Genomic DNA, 17,877 nt, shown 5'->3' on the forward strand with positions numbered 1-17,877 from the left:
TATATGCTCTGGCAGTATTGAGGTGCAGTATGTATGTTGTTACAGTAATATAGTGCAGTATCTATTTTGTGGCGGTAGAGGGGTGCAGTTTATATGCTCTGGCAATAGAGGGGTGCAGTATATATGTTGTGGCAGTTGTAGGGTGCAGTATGTGTGTTGTGGAAGTAGTGGGGTGCATGCTCTGGAAGTAGAGGAGTGCAGTACGTATGTTGTGGCAGTATGAGGGTACAGTATGTATGCTATGGCATTAGTGGGGTGCAGTATATTTTCTCTGGGAGTAGAGAGGTGCAGTATATATGCTCTGGCAGTAGAGGGAGGCAGTATATATGCTCTGGAAGTAGATGGGTGCAGTAGGTATGCTCTGACAGTAGTGGGGTGCAGTATGTATGCTCTGGCACTAGAGGGGTGCAGTATGTATGCTCTGGCAGTAGAGGGGTGCAGTATGTATGCTCTGGTAGTAGAAGGGTGCAGTAGGTATGCTCTGACATTAGTGGGGTACAGTAGGTATGCTCTGGCAGTAGTGGGGTACAGTAGGTATGCTCTGGCAGTAGTGGGGTACAGTAGGTATTCTCTGGCAGTAGAGGGGTGCAGTAGGTATGCTCTGACATTAGTGGGGTGCAGTATGTATGCTCTGACATTAGTGGGGTGCAGTATGTATGCTCTGGCAGTAGAGGGGTGCAGTATGTATGCTCTGGTAGTAGAAGGGTGCAGTAGGTATGCTCTGACATTAGTGGGGTACAGTAAGTATGCTCTGGCAGTAGTGGGGTACAGTAGGTATGCTCTGGCAGTAGAGGGGTGCAGTATGTATGCTCTGACATTAGTGGGGTGCAGTAGGTATCTGCCAGCACCAGTGAGACACTGTATGTATGTTCTGCCTTTAATAAAGTGCAGGAAGTTTGCAGATCTGTCTGTTGTACTAGAGGCAATAGAGGCAGCACAATGATCTCCTCCGGGTGTCTGGGGACAGATGGATCAAGTTCTGTCAGCTTCTCTTGTGTTAACTCCTATACCACCAAAGCAATACCGATACTCCAATATGCTTATCCCTCATGCCTCATGTAGGTGTTTCAGTTTATGTACTAACATTGGTCGCAGTGTCTTATATCTGTTGTCTAGAGGTAATTGAAGGATGTCATTATGTAAGCACGTGGGAAAATTGATATAAACACATGATACGTTATCCTGATATTGAGACATCCTTTGATAACCATAGTCGTTTATAAACTGAGGCCATTTCCAGAGCAGTGGTGATCTTTTATGGCTGATGTTAGGATACACAGGCGATATCTGCTTTAACAAAGCTTTATGACCTTAAACAAATCCCTCTGTGTTCCAGGCACAGACAATTAGAGTGTAAACTCAATGGGGCAGGTAATTGTACCTGAGAGATTATGTGCACAGCCCTGTAAAGATGTACTGCATATAAATCAAGATTATGATTGTACCTGTAGAAATACAGGTAAACACAGAGGGATCAAAACTCTGGGAATATGGTATGTTGTATTGTATACAAATGGGATGATAATCATATTAATATATTATATATATAAAACTTCCCATGTCCTAGCCTGGCTGACTCCAGCTGGATGTCTTTTGCACTAATCATAATTGAAGATGACAGAGGCTTCTGATGGTAAATCTGTTTTCGCAGGAAGACAACATGGGAAGAAGTTGCTTTAAGACAGTGAGGACATGGCTCCGTCTGCTGAACCCCGCGAGCATTCCCAGCCTTGTCTCCATCTTTCTCTCCCAGCGGTCTCTCTCTCTCTCACTTTCCTTCAGTCTCACCCTCTGTCTCTCCCCTCCTGTCCTCTTCTCACTCCTACTTCCTCTCTCTCACACTCACACTCTCTACCCTTTCCCTCTTCTCTTACACTCTCTCCTTCCCCTACTCTCACTCTCCCTTACTCTCTCTCACACTCTCCAATTCCCTTCCTCTCACTCTCCACACTCTATCTCTTTCCAGTCCTCTTTCTCACACACTCTCATATCCATCTTCTCACTCTCTCTGTCCTTTACCTCTTCTTACTCTAACAGCCTATCTCTCACGCTCCCACCTTCTGCTCCTCTGACACTCCCTTCCCGTCTTTACCTTCCCTTTCTCTCATTATCCCTTCCTCTCCCTCACACTCCCACCTTCCCCTCCTCTACACTCATTTCCCCTATTTCAGTTCACTCTTCCTTCTTCTCTCCTTCTCCTCCTCTCTCTTTCCCTTACTTCCTTCCTTCCCGTCCTCTCACCCTCTTCCTCTTCCACTCTTACCTTCCTCTGCTCTCACACTCCCTTACTATCTCACACGCTCTCCTTCCCTTCCTCTCACTTTCTTCCTCTCTCCCCTCCTATCACTCTCCCATCCTCTCACTCTTCCTTCCTGTCTCTCACACTCCCATACTATCTCACAAGCTCCCCTCCCTCACACTCTCACCTTCCCCTCCTCTCACACTCCTTTCCCCTCTCTCCTTTTCTCTCACTATCCTTTCTCTCTCTCTTACACACTCTCCCTCCGCCTCCTCTCACTCAGTCTCTCATTCTTCTTTCACTCCTCTCACTATCCTTCCCTCACTCTCGCACACTCTCCCTCCCTCTCTCCCCTCCTCTCACTCTCCTTCCCTCTCACTCTCCCTTCCTCTCTCTCCTCCTCTCACTCTCCCCTCCTCTCACTCTCCCCTCCTCTCACTCTCCCTTCCTCTCTCCCCTCCTCTCACTCTCCCTTCCTCTCTCCCCTCCTCTCACTCTCCCCTCCTCTCACTATCCCTTCCTCTCTCCCCTCCTCTCACTCTCCCTTCCTCTCACACTCCCTCTAATTCTCCCTCCCTCTCTCCCCTCCTCTCACTCTCCCTCCCTCTCTCCCCTCCTCTCACTCTCCTTCCCTCTCACTCTCCCTTCCTCTCTCTCCTCCTCTCACTCTCCCTCCCTCTCACTCTCCCTTCCTCTCTCCCCTCCTCTCACTCTCCCTTCCTCTCACCCTCCCTCTAATTCTCCCTCCCTCTCTCCCCTCCTCTCACTCTGCCTTCCTCTCACTCTCCCTCCCTCTCTCCCCTCTCACTCTCCCTCCCTCTCACTCTCCCTCCCTCTCACTCTCCCTCCCTCTCACTCTCCCTCTCACTCACCCTCCCTCCCTCTCTCCCCTCCTCTCTCTCACTCACCCTCCCTCTCACTCTCCCTTCCTCTCTCCCCTCCTCTCACTCTCCCTTCCTCTCACCCTCCCTCTAATTCTCCCTCCCTCTCTCCCCTCCTCTCACTCTCCCTCCCTCTCTCCCCTCCTCTCACTCTCCTTCCCTCTCACTCTCCCTTCCTCTCTCTCCTCCTCTCACTCTCCCCTCCTCTCACTCTCCCTTCCTCTCTCCCCTCCTCTCACTCTCCCTTCCTCTCACCCTCCCTCTAATTCTCCCTCCCTCTCTCCCCTCCTCTCACTCTGCCTTCCTCTCACTCTCCCTCCCTCTCTCCCCTCTCACTCTCCCTCCCTCTCACTCTCCCTCCCTCTCACTCTCCCTCCCTCTCACTCTCCCTCCCTCTCACTCTCCCTCTCACTCACCCTCCCTCCCTCTCTCCCCTCCTCTCTCTCACTCACCCTCCCTCTCACTCTCCCTTCCTCTCTTCCCTCATCTTACTCTCCCTCTCTTCCCTCATCTTACTCTCCCTCTCTTCCCTCATCTCACTCTCCCTCCCTCTCTCCCCTCCTCTCACTCTCCCTCCCTCTCTCTCTCCCCTCCTCTCACTCTCCCCTCCTCTCACTCTCCCTCCCTCTCACTCTCCCTCTCACTCTCCCCTCCTCTCACTCTCCCTCCCTCTCTCCCCTCCTCTCACTCTCCCTCCCTCTCTCTCTCCCCTCCTCTCACTCTCCCCTCCTCTCACTCTCCCTCCCTCTCACTCTCCCCTCCTCTCACTCTCCCTCCCTCTCTCCCCTCCTCTCACTCTCCCCTCCTCTCACTCTCCCTCCCTCTCACTCTCCCTCTCACTCTCCCCTCCTCTCACTCTCCCTCCCTCTCTCCCCTCCTCTCACTCTCCCTTCCTCTCTCCCCTCCACTGATTCTCCCTCCCTCTAAATACACTAAGGTTGGTGTCGGGAGTAACTAAAACAGTTTGGGCTCCATAGCAAACTTGTGATGTTGCGATCTCTCCAAAGTCATACCCACCATCATGCCTTCTCCATGCCCAGTCAGCAGGGCCGTAACGAGGGTGGTGCAGGCGGTGCCGTCGCCCAGGGCGCAAGGCCAAGGGGGCGCAGCAGCCGCCCGCTACCTGCCTCCATACCTTCAGCCCTTAAGTTCCGCTTAAGGGCTGAAGAGAGAGAGAGAGATATTAACTTACAAGAGTTTGATGCTTCTGCCCTTAAGTTCCACAGTGGAATGCATGTGCATTCCACTGACAGGAAGTTTGCGTTCCAAATGCCGAACTTGCAGAACTTAAGGGCAGAAGCATCAAACTCTTCTAAGTCTCTCTCTCTCGATCTCTCTCTCTCTCGATCCCTGGTTTTTAAATCAAATTTGACTATATGAAGTAAATTCATAACATTAAAAGGATTTCAAATACATCTGCCGCAATGTTTGTTTGACAGACAAGGATGAGACGTGACAATTTTTGTCACAATATATTAAAGTAACTTAAACCTACACATACTGCAGTATTTTAATTACATTGAGGCATTATATGAATAAGACAGACAATTTAGTATCACAATTCGAATTAAGTATATGTGAACCCCCCCTTAAATTCATGCCCAGTACAGTTTATGTAAAATAAATATATACCTTGTCCTCTACATAAAACAACTAAACTTATGAATTTCTTCCGCAGCACGGTACAGAGAACTCATTTACATCACTCCCTGCCCCATTGGGGCTTACAGTCTAAATTCCTTAACACACAGACATAGACAGTTTTGCTGTTCTTATTTGAGTATTAAGTGCATAAAACATTACAATACCTATCGCTATATATTTTTTGCATACTTTAAATGGTCATTAGGGCAGAGAGCCGGTTGTTAATTTATTGGAATCCCATCACTGTGTGTATATGTGTATATGTGTATGTGTGTGTATATATATATATATATATATATATATATATATTTATTTATTGGGGGGCGCCGGTGCCCTGTCTCGCCCAGGGCACTAAAATGTCTAGTTACGGCACTGCCAGTCAGTACCCCATGGGTCATAGTATGAAGTGCATTAGTAGCGATCGGCTACCAGCTTTATGACACATTGTTTGCTCTGGAACAGACCGCTGTGCTGCGGCCTCCATAGTTATGGCGTGAACTACTACTAGGGTTATACTCTGAGCCCTTATGCTGGTGTCACGAGGGAGTAATCAAACGCATGAAAAACAACAGTATTCTGAAGCTGTGAATTGCCCCTTTAGTCACACATTATAACAATCATGTTCACTAAAATGTATCAATAATTGAATAATCCACAGGTTCAGTACATACATTAAGCTAACACACATCTGTCTTTTCTTATTTATCTTTGTGCATTAGAACTAAGTTAGAACTTGCAGATCTGATAGAAGAGCCAGGCTTTCCTGATCCATAGCCGAAATTTCTACATACACATTAAATATTTTAGAAACAAATTTAACATGTTGGTGGAATGGGGTGAAGTGGTTTAAATCAATCCCACAGCCCCAGACCTGCTCTTCTGAGCATTGTTTTTTTTAAATCAAATATTTTTATTTAGATTTTGATAATAACAATACAAGAAAAAATTCATGATACAGTTCCATAGAGAGTTGCAAACCACAATATTATACAAGCTTATTCACACCTCCAACTAACACAACTAACAAAAACACCCAAGTATGACACATGAATGATTGAAACACACACACACTCAGTGACCAATTTATTATGTGCACCTTAAAGTAATTTAATCAGCCAATCATGTGGCAGTAACTCTGCCACATGATTGGCTGATGTATAAAAGCATGCAGACATGGCCAAGAGGTTCAGTTGTTGTTCAGAACAAACACCACAATGGGGAAGAAGTGTGATCTTAATGACTTGTAGAATGATTTTTGTTACCAGACAAGGTGGTTTGAGTATCTCAGAAACTGCTGATCTCCTGGGATATTCACACACAACAGTCTCTGGAGTCTACAGAGAACGGTGCGCAAAGTAAAAAACAAAATAAGCGACAGTTCTCTGGGTGAAAACACCTTGTTAATGTGAGAGGTCAGAAGAGATTGGTGAGACTGGTTCAAGCTGAGAAGAAAGCGTCAGTAACTCAATAACCGTGCGTTACAACAGCGGTATGCAGAAGAGCATCTCTGTAGGCACAGCACGTTGAACCTTGAAGTGGATGGGCTGCAGCAGCAGAAGACCACACCGGGTTCCCCTCCTGTCAGCTAAGAACAGGGCACAGAGACTACATTGGGCACCAAAACTGGACAGTTGAAGATCGGAAAATCGTTGCCTGGTCTGACGAACATTAATTTCCACTGTGACATGCAGATGGTAGGGTTAGAATCCTAAGAATATGAATTCATGGATCCATCCTAACCCTGCGTCAACGGTGCATGTAAAGCTGTGAGAAAGGTTTTCTTGGAACACATTAGAACCCTTAATACCAATTAAGCATCATTTAAATGCCGCAGCCGACCTGAGAATTGTTGCCGACCATGTTCCATCATTTATGGCCACAGTCTACCCATCTCCTAATGTCAACTTCCTGCAGTATAAAGTGACATGTCACAAAGCACAATGAATTCAGTGTTCTCTAATGGTATCCACAGTCACCAGATCTCAATCGGATAGAGCACCTTTGGGATGTGGTGGAACGGGAGATTCACAGCATTAACATTCAGCCCAAAAATCTGCAGCAACTCGTGATGTTATCATGTCAACATGCACCAGATCTCTAAAGATTGATTCCAGTACCTTGTTGAATTTATACCACGAAGAATTCAGTCTGTTCTGGGGGCAAAAGGGGGAGCAGGGCTGGTCCTACACAGTACTAGAAAGGAATGTCTAGTAAAGTGTACACTGAGTGGTAATGTTACTATGTGACATCACCAGGTTTCCTCCCCAGAATCCACAAGCTTGTTAAAGCATATATGCAGGGGCCTTGAGGCCCCTGATGTCTTATAGAGAGTAATATGAAATATAACAAGCAGTCTCAGTAAGGACTTTGCAGAAGGCAGATTGGGACAACAAGAAATGAAAGATTCATAAGAACAAAAAAATCATTGACCTCTTTTTCATCTAGTGCAGTTCTTATATAATGTGTCAATGTAAAGTGGCTGGAAACATGTTACTGTACACCTTTAGCAGTGATAGTTCTGTGCTGACTGCATCTACTGTAACATAGATAATAGGCAAATATGCAGAGATTTCCCATAATAGCTGTTCTGATCTCAATTGAACTCATATTTGATAGAGAATGACAGAGACCAGGGAAAAGCTGTTGTATAAGGGAAATTATCAAGAAGGATCATATTATTATTGTTATGTGGTGGTCACAAGAATGCTCTCTGTATTGTATAGGGGTCACTAGGATGCTCTCTGTATTGTATAGGGGTCACTAGGATGCTCTCTGTATTATATAGGGGTCACTAAGATGCTCTCTGTATTGTATAGGGGTCACTAGGATGCTCTCTGTATTGTATAGGGGTCACTAGGATGCTCTATTGTATAGGGTCAGTAGGATGCTCTCTGTATTGTATAGGGGTCAGTAGGATGCTCTCTGTATTGTATAGGGTCACTAGGATGCTCTCTGTATTGTATAGGGGTCACTAGGAGGCTCTATTGTATAGGGGTCACTAGGATGCTCTCTGTATTGTATAGGGGTCAGTAGGATGCTCTCTGTATTGTATAAGGGTCACTAGGATGCTCTCTGTATTGTATAGGGGTCACTAAGATGCTCTCTGTATTGTATAGGGTTCACTAGAATGCTCTCTGTATTGTAAAAGGGGTCACTAGGAGGCTCTATTGTATAGGGGTCACTAGGATGCTCTCTGTAATGTATAGGGGTCAGTAGGATGCTCTCTGTATTGTATAAGGGTCACTAGGATGCTCTCTGTATTGTATAGGGGTCACTAAGATGCTCTCTGTATTGTATAGGGGTCACAAGAATGCTCTCTGTATTGTATAGGGGTCAGTAGGATGCTCTCTGTATTGTATAGCGGTCACTAGGATGCTCTCTGTATTGTATAGGGGTCACTAGGATGCTCTCTGTATTGTATAGGGGTCACTAGGATGCTCTCTGTATTGTATAGGGGTCACTAGGATGCTCTCTGTATTGTATAGGGATCAGTAGGATGCTCTCTGTATTGTATAAGGGTCACTAGGATGCTCTCTGTATTGTATAGGGGTCACTAAGATGCTCTCTGTATTGTATAGGGTTCACTAGAATGCTCTCTGTATTATATAGGGGTCATAAGGATTGTCTCTGTATTGTATAGGGGTCACTAGGATGTTCTCTGTATTGTATAGGGTTCACTAGGATGCTCTATTGTATAGGCGTCACTAGGATGCTCTCTGTATTGTATAGGGGTCACTAGGATGCTCTCTGTATTGTATAGGGGTCACTAGGATGCTCTCTGTATTGTATAGGGGTCACTAGGATGTTTTATGTATTGTATAGGGGTCACTAGGATGCTCTCTGTATTGTATAAGGGTCACTAGGATGTTCTCTGTATTGTATAGGGGTCACTAGGATGGTCTTGGGTTTGTATATCACTAATAGTGGTAGTAGTTTTATTTAATTGCAACATAAAAAAGCATTTCTTTAATTGTTCATGCCAGTGTTTAAAAGTAATCACTGTTATATTTAAGTATGTGTGTTTTTTGGATTTGTTTTTATCTATGAAAGCCACCCCCACCTCCAAGAAGAGGTACAGACGGTTAGAATGATCTATCCCATGGGGGCCGGTCTTCACACAATAGCAAAGATTTCCCAGAGCCAACTACTAATGATAACCCTGGAAACTCCCTGCAACTAGAACAAGCTGCGCCACTAATGTATCTTGTACAGAACGGTGTGCTAACCCCGCCTACTTTGTGCTAGCACCACCTACAATTGAGTGGGCCCCGTCTACATGAAGCCCCTTTAAGATTTCTTTCCAGGACCACTTTAAGTTCCCAATCCACCCCCTGCATAAATGTCATGTAGTTTTGAAAGATCTAATATTAATAGTACACCCCAAGTAAACTGCAAATAGAAATGTACAGTTATTATCACACATATAAATATTGGTAACAATGAGCTATAAAAAATGCGCCCCTCCCTCCTTGTGTCATAAATATCTAAGGGATCATTTAAACCAGCTGTTGGTTTAGGCAGACGTTCATGGGACACTGAGGTCATGTGATCATTCAGAGCCAATGTGCTGGTAGCTGGCAGCTTGATGATGTCACAGGATGTTCCTGAGGAGCGCAGTGAGCATACTCCTGCCAGTACATGGGGTGTTCACACTCTCTAATACTCATACTTGCCTACACTCCCGGAATTTCTGGGAGGTTCCCGAAATTCGAGGAGACCTCTCAGACTCCCGGAAGAGTAGGCATCCTCCCCATTGATAATATGGCACCGTTAAACAAAAGCATTAGGTTAATCAGCTTTGCATGAAGGGCTTACAAAGGTAATTGCCGTATAAATGCTTCTAGTGTGCTGCCAATATGTGCAAAAGCTTCTGTAAATAAGATGTGTGTAAAGGACGAGAGGTGATGTCGTCTCCTAAGACTGCATTACGAACAGTTCTGTAATTAGGTAATATTACTAATAGTAGAGTTTAACTTTTCTGTTTGTATTGGGTTCACTCTCTTTATGTATAATAAGGACTTTCAGAGATTCATAGAATTATTGCTCCAACTTCTGATTTATTTTAGATTTTTTTTGCCTCCAGACTTCCACAAGTGCGATGTGCTATATAAATTATTCCTAAGGATGGACAAAGGCATCGATCCTGTACTGACAGCTATAGATGAGACAAGTCCTTTATTCTGAGTTGCATGTCTGCCAGCGTTACTTGAATATTACTGACAATACACGCTGTAAATTAGTTATGTCAGCATCATGCTTCCTGCAAGTAGACTAAATAAGTTTAGTTGTGATCCAATATAGGGTAGTATGGCCTTAGCTATAGGATACTTTTCATTGGCTATGTGGAAAGCAGTGGTGTGGCCACATCTCATTGGGGCATACCGACATACAGCAGGGGTGGGCCATACCCTTCTGAAGTTATAGGCTTACCCATCCCATCTCCCCCAAAAAATCCCTCCATTGCTGTAGATGTTCTTGGCACTGAGTGGAACACACCTCTCACCAGCCCCAGCAAGTGGGACAAACATCCTGACTGTAAAGACGGTGGAAGTAGGAAATGGGACGCTTGAGAGGCATGAGCAGAGCCTTATTACCCCAGGCTGCTGCTTTGAGGCCCAGGAGACCTGAATCGCACTGTAGTCGCAGCGATAAATGAAGCCTCTGTCAGCCGGGATCATGCTGGCTGTACTGGTTGACTGATTGGGGGGAAGTTGAGGAATGGGAGGGTAAAGATGGGAGAACTCGCTGCCACAACCAAGCTGCAGCGGGGCTGCTTGGAAGAGGGGTGAGATGATTAGAGGGCTCTGTCCTGCTGCTGTTCCAGCGCCGTCTGAATATCAATATAATACAAGTTATATTGTGCGTGCTCTAGGCCCACCATGTGCCAGGTTCCAGAATCTGGTTTTAGGGTCCCGATAGTCAGATGTGCAGCACATTGTACAGGAAACTGCCTCTTGTGATCAGAGAACTATGGTGCGCTGACACTTTTGGTCCTGGGGCAATAGTGCACTGACACATGGGGTCTGGGGTAATTGCACACAGAGACTTGGGGTCCCGGGGCAATGGGACACTGAGACTTGGGGTCCCGGGGCAATGGGACACTGAGATGTGGGGTCCCAGGGCAATGGGACACTGAGATGTGGGGTCCCAGGGCAATGGCATGCTGACGCTTGAGGTCCCGGGGCAAAGGCGCGCTAATGCTTTGGGTCCCTGCTGACACAAGGTTGAGTATCAGTATAATAAACACGATTTTTCCTTCACACTGACCTAGAATGTACTTATAGGAGATATAATAATATTGGGTGGAAATCACAAAAACGATGTGATGCTTTTTAGAAAAATGTAAAATTCAGAAAGAAATAACGTTTTTTTTTTGGCCAGTTTAATATAAGCAATAATAAGGTTTTTATATAAAAGTTTAAACATTGAAGAAAACAACAATTGATTTAGCCATGCTGTGTGTGGTGTACATTTTAATTAATTGCCTAAACTTTCTCCTTCACTTGCAACTTGAGAGCTAACCATTTCTATCTGTTATGTATTTCATTATAGAAAGATATTTGTAAAAAAAAATATATATCTAGCGCCACAATAAAACTAGTTACCCACTATCTCGGAATGTCCAGAGACTCCCAAATTAGGAGCTGACTTCCAGGACTGGGATATGCAGCGATGATGAAAATCGTTCCATTCAGCTCCGCCCTCTTTAGTGAACACCGAGTGGGCAGGGCCATGGCGATGCAATCTGTGTCATCATAGAGCTTGCCACACCCACTTGGCGCAAACTGCATTAGGCCACACCCCCTCTTTCACCTCCCCTACAAATCTCCCAGAGGGCAAGTATAAAAAGTATGCATGTATGCTATAAAAACTAAATATCAAAAGTTCTCTGTTAGAAAATATTTATTTACCTTTGCTTTTGAAGAGTATATTCAGAAATGACTACTTTTCCTTTTGGTAGAAGAACGGTATTAAGAAGACTTGTAACAATGCCATATTTGTGAATTCCATCCATTTAGTTCTGCTTATTCTTTTGTTTTTCACCACCCTTTTAGCAATTATAATTGTTACTCAGAGCTGCTACCATGCCAGTTTGTCTGTCCCATGGGTGCAAAGGCCTTAAAATCAATACTTTTGTCCTCCAACGAAATTTGGAAGTGCTGATGGCAAAGAGGGACATTGATTCCATAAACAAGACCACAGCTGGGGGAAACCTACTTTTTATATTTGTCTACAAGCAATAAACTGTACTTTAAAAATACTAAACTAACTTATGCATAGTATATCGGCGAGCAAAATAAATAACAGGTTTAACACATATTTCTCTTAGTGATGCCAGTGCATCCAACTCTCTGTTGGCTCTTGTCTGTACAACCTCAGGGATTACCTGTATAGTCAATGGATAGAGAATACATATTCGGTAGTGTAAAAGCTCCCCCTACTGGAAGGATGCTGAATCACATCACACTAAAGATGTACAAGAGTACTACATTATTTTATTTTACTATAAAAGAAAATATTCCGGGAACAACGGTCAGTGTTGATTTCTATTATTATGGGCCGGTTAAAGGATTTATTTGATCATGTGCCAGTTAAAGGAATGTTAAACAAAAACAAAATTTTTTGGAGGAAATTCATAGTACTGTGGAAATGTGACACGTTTCTTCTGTCAGAGACATCACCAGCGATATACCTGTCTGGAGGTAAGGCTCAGGGAGTGGAGGTGTGAGAAATGGTTAATGGGCTCTAGGCTGGATCCGGTCTGTCCTCCACAACAACATAAAAAGATGCAGTGTAACCTGGATCTAATAACAGCTGCTTTCAGATCCATTTTACGCTGATTATAGCAATGCTTGAAGTAAAAATAAAACAAAACCAGAAAAATAATATACAACTTTGTTGAAGGGATGTATGTTAGTGTGAAAGTCATTCTGGAATCTTGTAAGATTAAACAAAAAAAAATCGATCACCCCTCAGTTTCCTGCATTGTACTTCAAATGCATAATATATATATTTCTATCAATATACTACCAAAAGACAGTATAAAATTAATTTGGTTTGACTAGAAAAAATAATAAAACATTTTTCACGCTGTGGCCTTAAATTGTACAAAATGCTCGTGGTCTACAAGACGCTACATATCATGTTTCCTTGCACCCTTGATACAAACTCTTTTTAATTGTACTATTCATGTCAGGATCTGTTGCTGGCTATAGCAGTGTGCTGGGGGATCTCTCTGTGTTTGTTCCTTTTAGGATAACCCCACCCTTTCATGCACCTGCTATAGCCTATAAATTGATTGAGTAACTTCGATTTCTTTATATGTCAGGGGCCAGTCAGCCGAGTCTCACAGCCATTGGGGGTGTTTTAAAGAGCCTGGTTAGATGTGTAACCATTGACCTGATCAGAAAGGACTCCGCACTGAAGGCCTTTAGTAGAGCACTGGTGGGCGTTCAAATCTAAATTAATTAGACTTATGGGCTGACAGTTTCCACCAATATTAGGAATGAGGCAGCCAAGGAGAGAAAGTCAATGATGCAGTTTATTGCCTCTGTGATATCAACTATTCCTCACGAATCAATAGACTGGAGGTTTATAAACATTGGTTTAGCCAACAAATGGCTCCCTCCACTGAGCAGAGTAAAGGTGCTCTTTAAAGGTTTGAAGAAAGTAGAAATCCTCTTGGTCTGGGTGGACCGTCAGCCTTCGAATACAAACACATTTCGTGCAGGACTTTGTGGTGCAGAACAATTACCCGCTCTAAAATAACTGCTGCTCAAAAATTCATTGTGATGTACATGGAAGTGTCAAAATTGCTGCTCATACTGTATAGGCAATATTGTAATGCTAAAATTATAGAGTCACATTCAAGCCTATTTTTCAATGCAAAAATAAGTAGTTGCTGCCCACCATGATTATATGCTGCATTGAAATAAAATAATTATTATGCTCAACTCATTGCTAGGAGGAAATAACATGAATTCTCCTGCCTTTGTATAAGTAAAATGTATTTTTTTTCTATTAACCGATCTGTGGTTTCCACAGCCTATCAAAATACAAATGTAGACACGAAAAGCATGAAAGGGTGTAATGTAGAGACCTGCTGATACTTTCTAGGGGTGCCAGGACATGTCCATACATAGCCATTAATGGTATACACTTATTTATGCAAGTAAACAAGACGTTCAAAGTGCTAAGTGTAAGGTATACCTGTCTTACACCAATAGTGAGTCATGAACGGTAATCAGTTTCTACGGAGTCACAAAAACACAAAATGATCACATACGGACAAAAACACACAAAAAATACATAAAATAAAAACACACATCATTAAAAAACAAAATCTTTATTTGGTCCGAAAGAACCTGAGATGGGTGCATGGGCCGCCCAATATTGTACTATCTATACAATCTGAGTATATAAGCTGATAAAATAGCATTTTGTCTTATGACAGCTGAACAATATATACAAGTTTCAAATATTTCCCAGTTGTGGCAAACAGGGAGAGACACCAGGGACCCTAATATACAGCAGGCGGGAGAGGAAGAAGAGGTTTGTGAACCAAAAAAAAACAAAAAAAAAACCCGCTACTGGAGTTTACAAACATCTAAAAATGAGAACAGTGGATGTAATTTACGAAGCGAATAACAGGCCCTTGCGCAAGTGCGTCAAGATTTCGGTTAAAGACCTTGGGTGTAACTGGGGCAGATGGCGTTTGTGGAGTTATCTCACAAGAGCGGAGTGTAGATGTGCACCTTCTAGTGTCCAGCAACACCACGGTGCGTTGAACTGCGTACTCGGTGTGCTTCGTAAATGACGCCCACTAACAATAAAAGACATTGACCACTGGATTAATGGATCGCCACTTTGTGCTACTAGCAAAAACCCTGTTATGTAGAGAGGGACAAAGGACAGGTCTGTCACGTATCTGTCTGACTTTTTGGCAAACATCAATGGACGAGCGGAGAGGTTATAGTATTGGCATCATATTTCCTGAAACTTCTGCATTGTGACAATTTCATTACTGGTACTAGATGTATGCAATTTGTAAAAAAAAAAATAAACAGCCCCAATATTACTCAGCAGCTTTGGTAGAAATTACATGGATCAATATTTAAAATGAACCTGGTGATATCTGTTTCACATTTTAGCTATGCCCCGAAGATAGAGAAATGTTGAGGTTAATTTCCAATATAGGGATGCCTTTAAAGTGCAGTTGTTGTCAACAAACATCGAGGCAGCCATTTTCTGGGTCGAACCAATATTTATGAGAAGGGCTTAATGATGGCGCTGAGTGATGTCACTGGGGCCTAGCGAGTTGGCTGCATGCTCAAGACAAAATGGCTGCCGTCATTGTGTTATGACAGGTGCACAGTGAGTACAATGCTGTTAGAGAAAATACTGGTTTCCTTGGACCAAACATTGAATAGTAAGTTTAAAAGCAAGCAGGGATGGGTTGGTTACTCATAATTTGCCCCTCGAGCATCAGTTGAAGGGGCAAGTGTTAAAATGGATATAGCCACCACTATTCTACCAGCGAGATGTAGTATACACCTTATTGGGGGATAAAAGGGGGATAAAAGGTAGTTTGATCTGATGGTGCAGTAGCCACAAGTAGCAAAACTGCATTTTGAATATAGCAGCAAATGGGAATAACCCTATAGGACATTTTACAGAGGAATAAAGGGTATGGGCAGACATCTTTCTTCACAAGTATCCTGTGCCCCTCAGATGTATTATGGGTACAGACTAGTGTTCCACAACTCACAATGACTGGTAAAAGCTCAGATTTTCAGGGCACAAAATGGCTGCCTCCACAGTGCATGTGGATAACCGGTCTGCACAAGTCCAGACAAGAACAGCATGGTAATGGTCCAAATTTTGGGGGGACATCCCCGATTAATCACGTGTGTTTATAGCGTGACATTAATCATAGCTACGTAAAAGATTCGGCCCTGCTGCGAGCCGTTAGACCTGAAATTACGCAGACATTTTATGCAATCCAACTGTGCACAGAGAGATATCCTGATCACCTGTCCTGTTAGCAGACTCAGACCAGGCTGATATACACAACTCCCCTCCGATTTCAGGCAATCTACATTAATTAGTTCTGTTCAGCATACATTATATACATGAACACAACATAGTATAAAAATAACCCAGTGTATTTGATTTCAGGAGCACAGGGAGGAAAGGGTTAGTCCTAGATAGGGTGGTAATAATGAGTTAGCAGCCCTTCTTTCCCTGAGACTAAAACCTTGAAAGCAGCAACCCCCCCCCTTTGCCCACAGAAGTTGTGAGCGCCTTCCATTCTTAACCTACGGAATCTAGTTGGTGACTTTTCATTGGCTCGCAAATCTTTCCTCGCTGTTCTTACAACACCCTAGCGCCTGCAGACAATCTCAGCTTCTCATCAGAACGTGTGTGTGTAGCAGACAGTAATCTATATATGGGAGTGTGAGGGATATATATATTTTTATGCAGAGTTTGGATATAGGGTCTCTTTCTGTGATATGAGCTTCTCATAGGTTAATCTAAAATGTACTTTCTTTCTTTCCTGTGATAAAAACAAAGTTCTCGCAATATATAGCTTTTGCTTTCATACTTACCCTGTTTGCAAATCTACAGGATTATTGTTTAACTATTAAAATGGCTGTGCTTTCCTCCCTTGAGAATAAAAAAATATGAGCGTTCGATTTATTGCATGAAGGAGGGGTAACACCACCCCGATATATGGTATCGTTAAGACTTGAGGCGACACGGGGGATGTGCAGATTTGGGGCTTAGTAGCAGAAAACCTCTTTTGTTGCTTTAGTAGAGTATGAAGTCTATTGACACAACTTCCTCCCACTCGGGTAAAGCTTGTGCCCATGCATACGGTCAAATATTTAATACAATAACCATAGAGTCTTGTCTATGGTCACTGATGAGAGGACATTAGCAGCCATAACATCTTGCCTTACATATACAATGAATTATTAAAATATACATCTTAAAATGAGAACTCTATGAATACATATCTTGCAGTGAAGAATGACAAAGTGTACCCGCCAGCTACTCACAGTGGAGGCAGACATGTTGGAGGCTGGACCAATATTAATGAGCATGCAGACTCATTAGGAACATGTGCTTTGGTGATGTCATTAGTTCCAAGTGACGCTGCCTCCGCTGGGAAAAGCTGACGGGCACACAAAGTTGTTTTGTTTTGTTTTTTAAAAGAAATTATGAAGGGCAAATCTTTCTCATTTAAAGTTGAGGAACAAGAACAAAAATTTCTTGTTTAATGTGTGGCCCTTCAAAATAAATGGGGGTAACGGGCAGGATTCCGGGATGGGATAGGGTCCCTGTTTACACAGGATAAAAGTCCTGAGTAGATTTCAAGTGTAGTTTTCCGGGAATTGTTTAGTCTGTAAAGTGCTCCCACTAAATCGGGGGTGGTCAAGCCCCCATGGGATGTCTCGTTGCGGAGGTGGGTCAGAGTGGGCGAGGGCCGTGTAGGCCAGACACCTCCGGGGATAGAGGGGGACTGTGGGTGCCTTTGCTGCACATCCAATCGTTTAGAGAAGCCTGGTTAGCTTTCCGATGTGCTAGACGATGGGTAATGGAGAAGCCGGCGTTGCCCTCCAGTTGAGACAAGATGACCAGCACCTGCCTGAGGAAGGAGCAGAACAAACCATAAAGACTTATGCTGTAAGCACAACAGAGGACAGTGAGGAGGAGGAGAGATACGGAGAGTAGTGAAGGCCTGGAGACTGGGCAAGAGGAGCAGAGGTCCGCAGGCTTGGAGGAACCCACCTGTGAAGAGGAGGAACGCTGTCGCTGGTTTTGAGGCTGCCTCTGGTGGACACAACGTTGAAGCTGTCCGTGCAGTCACACTGGATGTGCAGAAAGGACTTAGGGTGACGATTTTCCACCACCACAATGAGCCCGGCCCATCCGTGGGTCAGGTAATAGCAGGTCATCCCCTCACGGCCCTGTGGAAGGAGAAGGATGTGTAAATTCTCCTAAATGCAAAAACTAGACGTTGAAGGCTCTTTATTGTGGATGGGGGGGGGGGGGGGGGGAAGACTGGAAACAGAGTACAAAGGCGGAGATAGAAGCAGAACAAAGAGC

General features: G+C 44.0%; 1 protein-coding gene and 1 long non-coding RNA gene across 6 annotated transcripts in view; one reads left to right on the forward strand and one right to left on the reverse strand.

Moving 5' to 3' along the window:
• The window catches only part of LOC142097504 (uncharacterized), a 74,064-nt gene that overhangs the window by 49,916 nt on the left and 6,271 nt on the right, over positions 1-17,877 (forward strand). The window contains exon 3 of one of the 2 annotated variants that reach the window (XR_012678194.1): positions 1,652-2,018. The exons of the other annotated variant lie outside the window; for it this stretch is intronic. This is a non-coding gene — a long non-coding RNA (uncharacterized LOC142097504). Of the gene's footprint in view, positions 1-1,651; positions 2,019-17,877 lie in introns of those variants that run through there. 2 annotated transcript variants of the gene reach the window in all.
• Positions 14,095-17,877, reverse strand: part of CAPN15 (calpain 15) — a 34,326-nt gene continuing 30,543 nt past the window's right edge. For all 4 annotated transcript variants that reach the window (XM_075179387.1, XM_075179385.1, XM_075179388.1 and 1 more), the window contains 2 exons: positions 17,560-17,738; positions 14,095-17,416 (listed from right to left, as the gene is read on the reverse strand). In XM_075179387.1, the coding sequence (XP_075035488.1) occupies positions 17,239-17,416; positions 17,560-17,738 (357 nt within the window). In that variant the 3' untranslated portion in view covers positions 14,095-17,238. The remainder of the gene's footprint in view (positions 17,417-17,559; positions 17,739-17,877) is intronic.

Source organism: Mixophyes fleayi, chromosome 7, assembly GCF_038048845.1.
Source record: "Mixophyes fleayi isolate aMixFle1 chromosome 7, aMixFle1.hap1, whole genome shotgun sequence".
Classification (NCBI taxonomy): Eukaryota; Metazoa; Chordata; class Amphibia; order Anura; family Limnodynastidae; genus Mixophyes; species Mixophyes fleayi.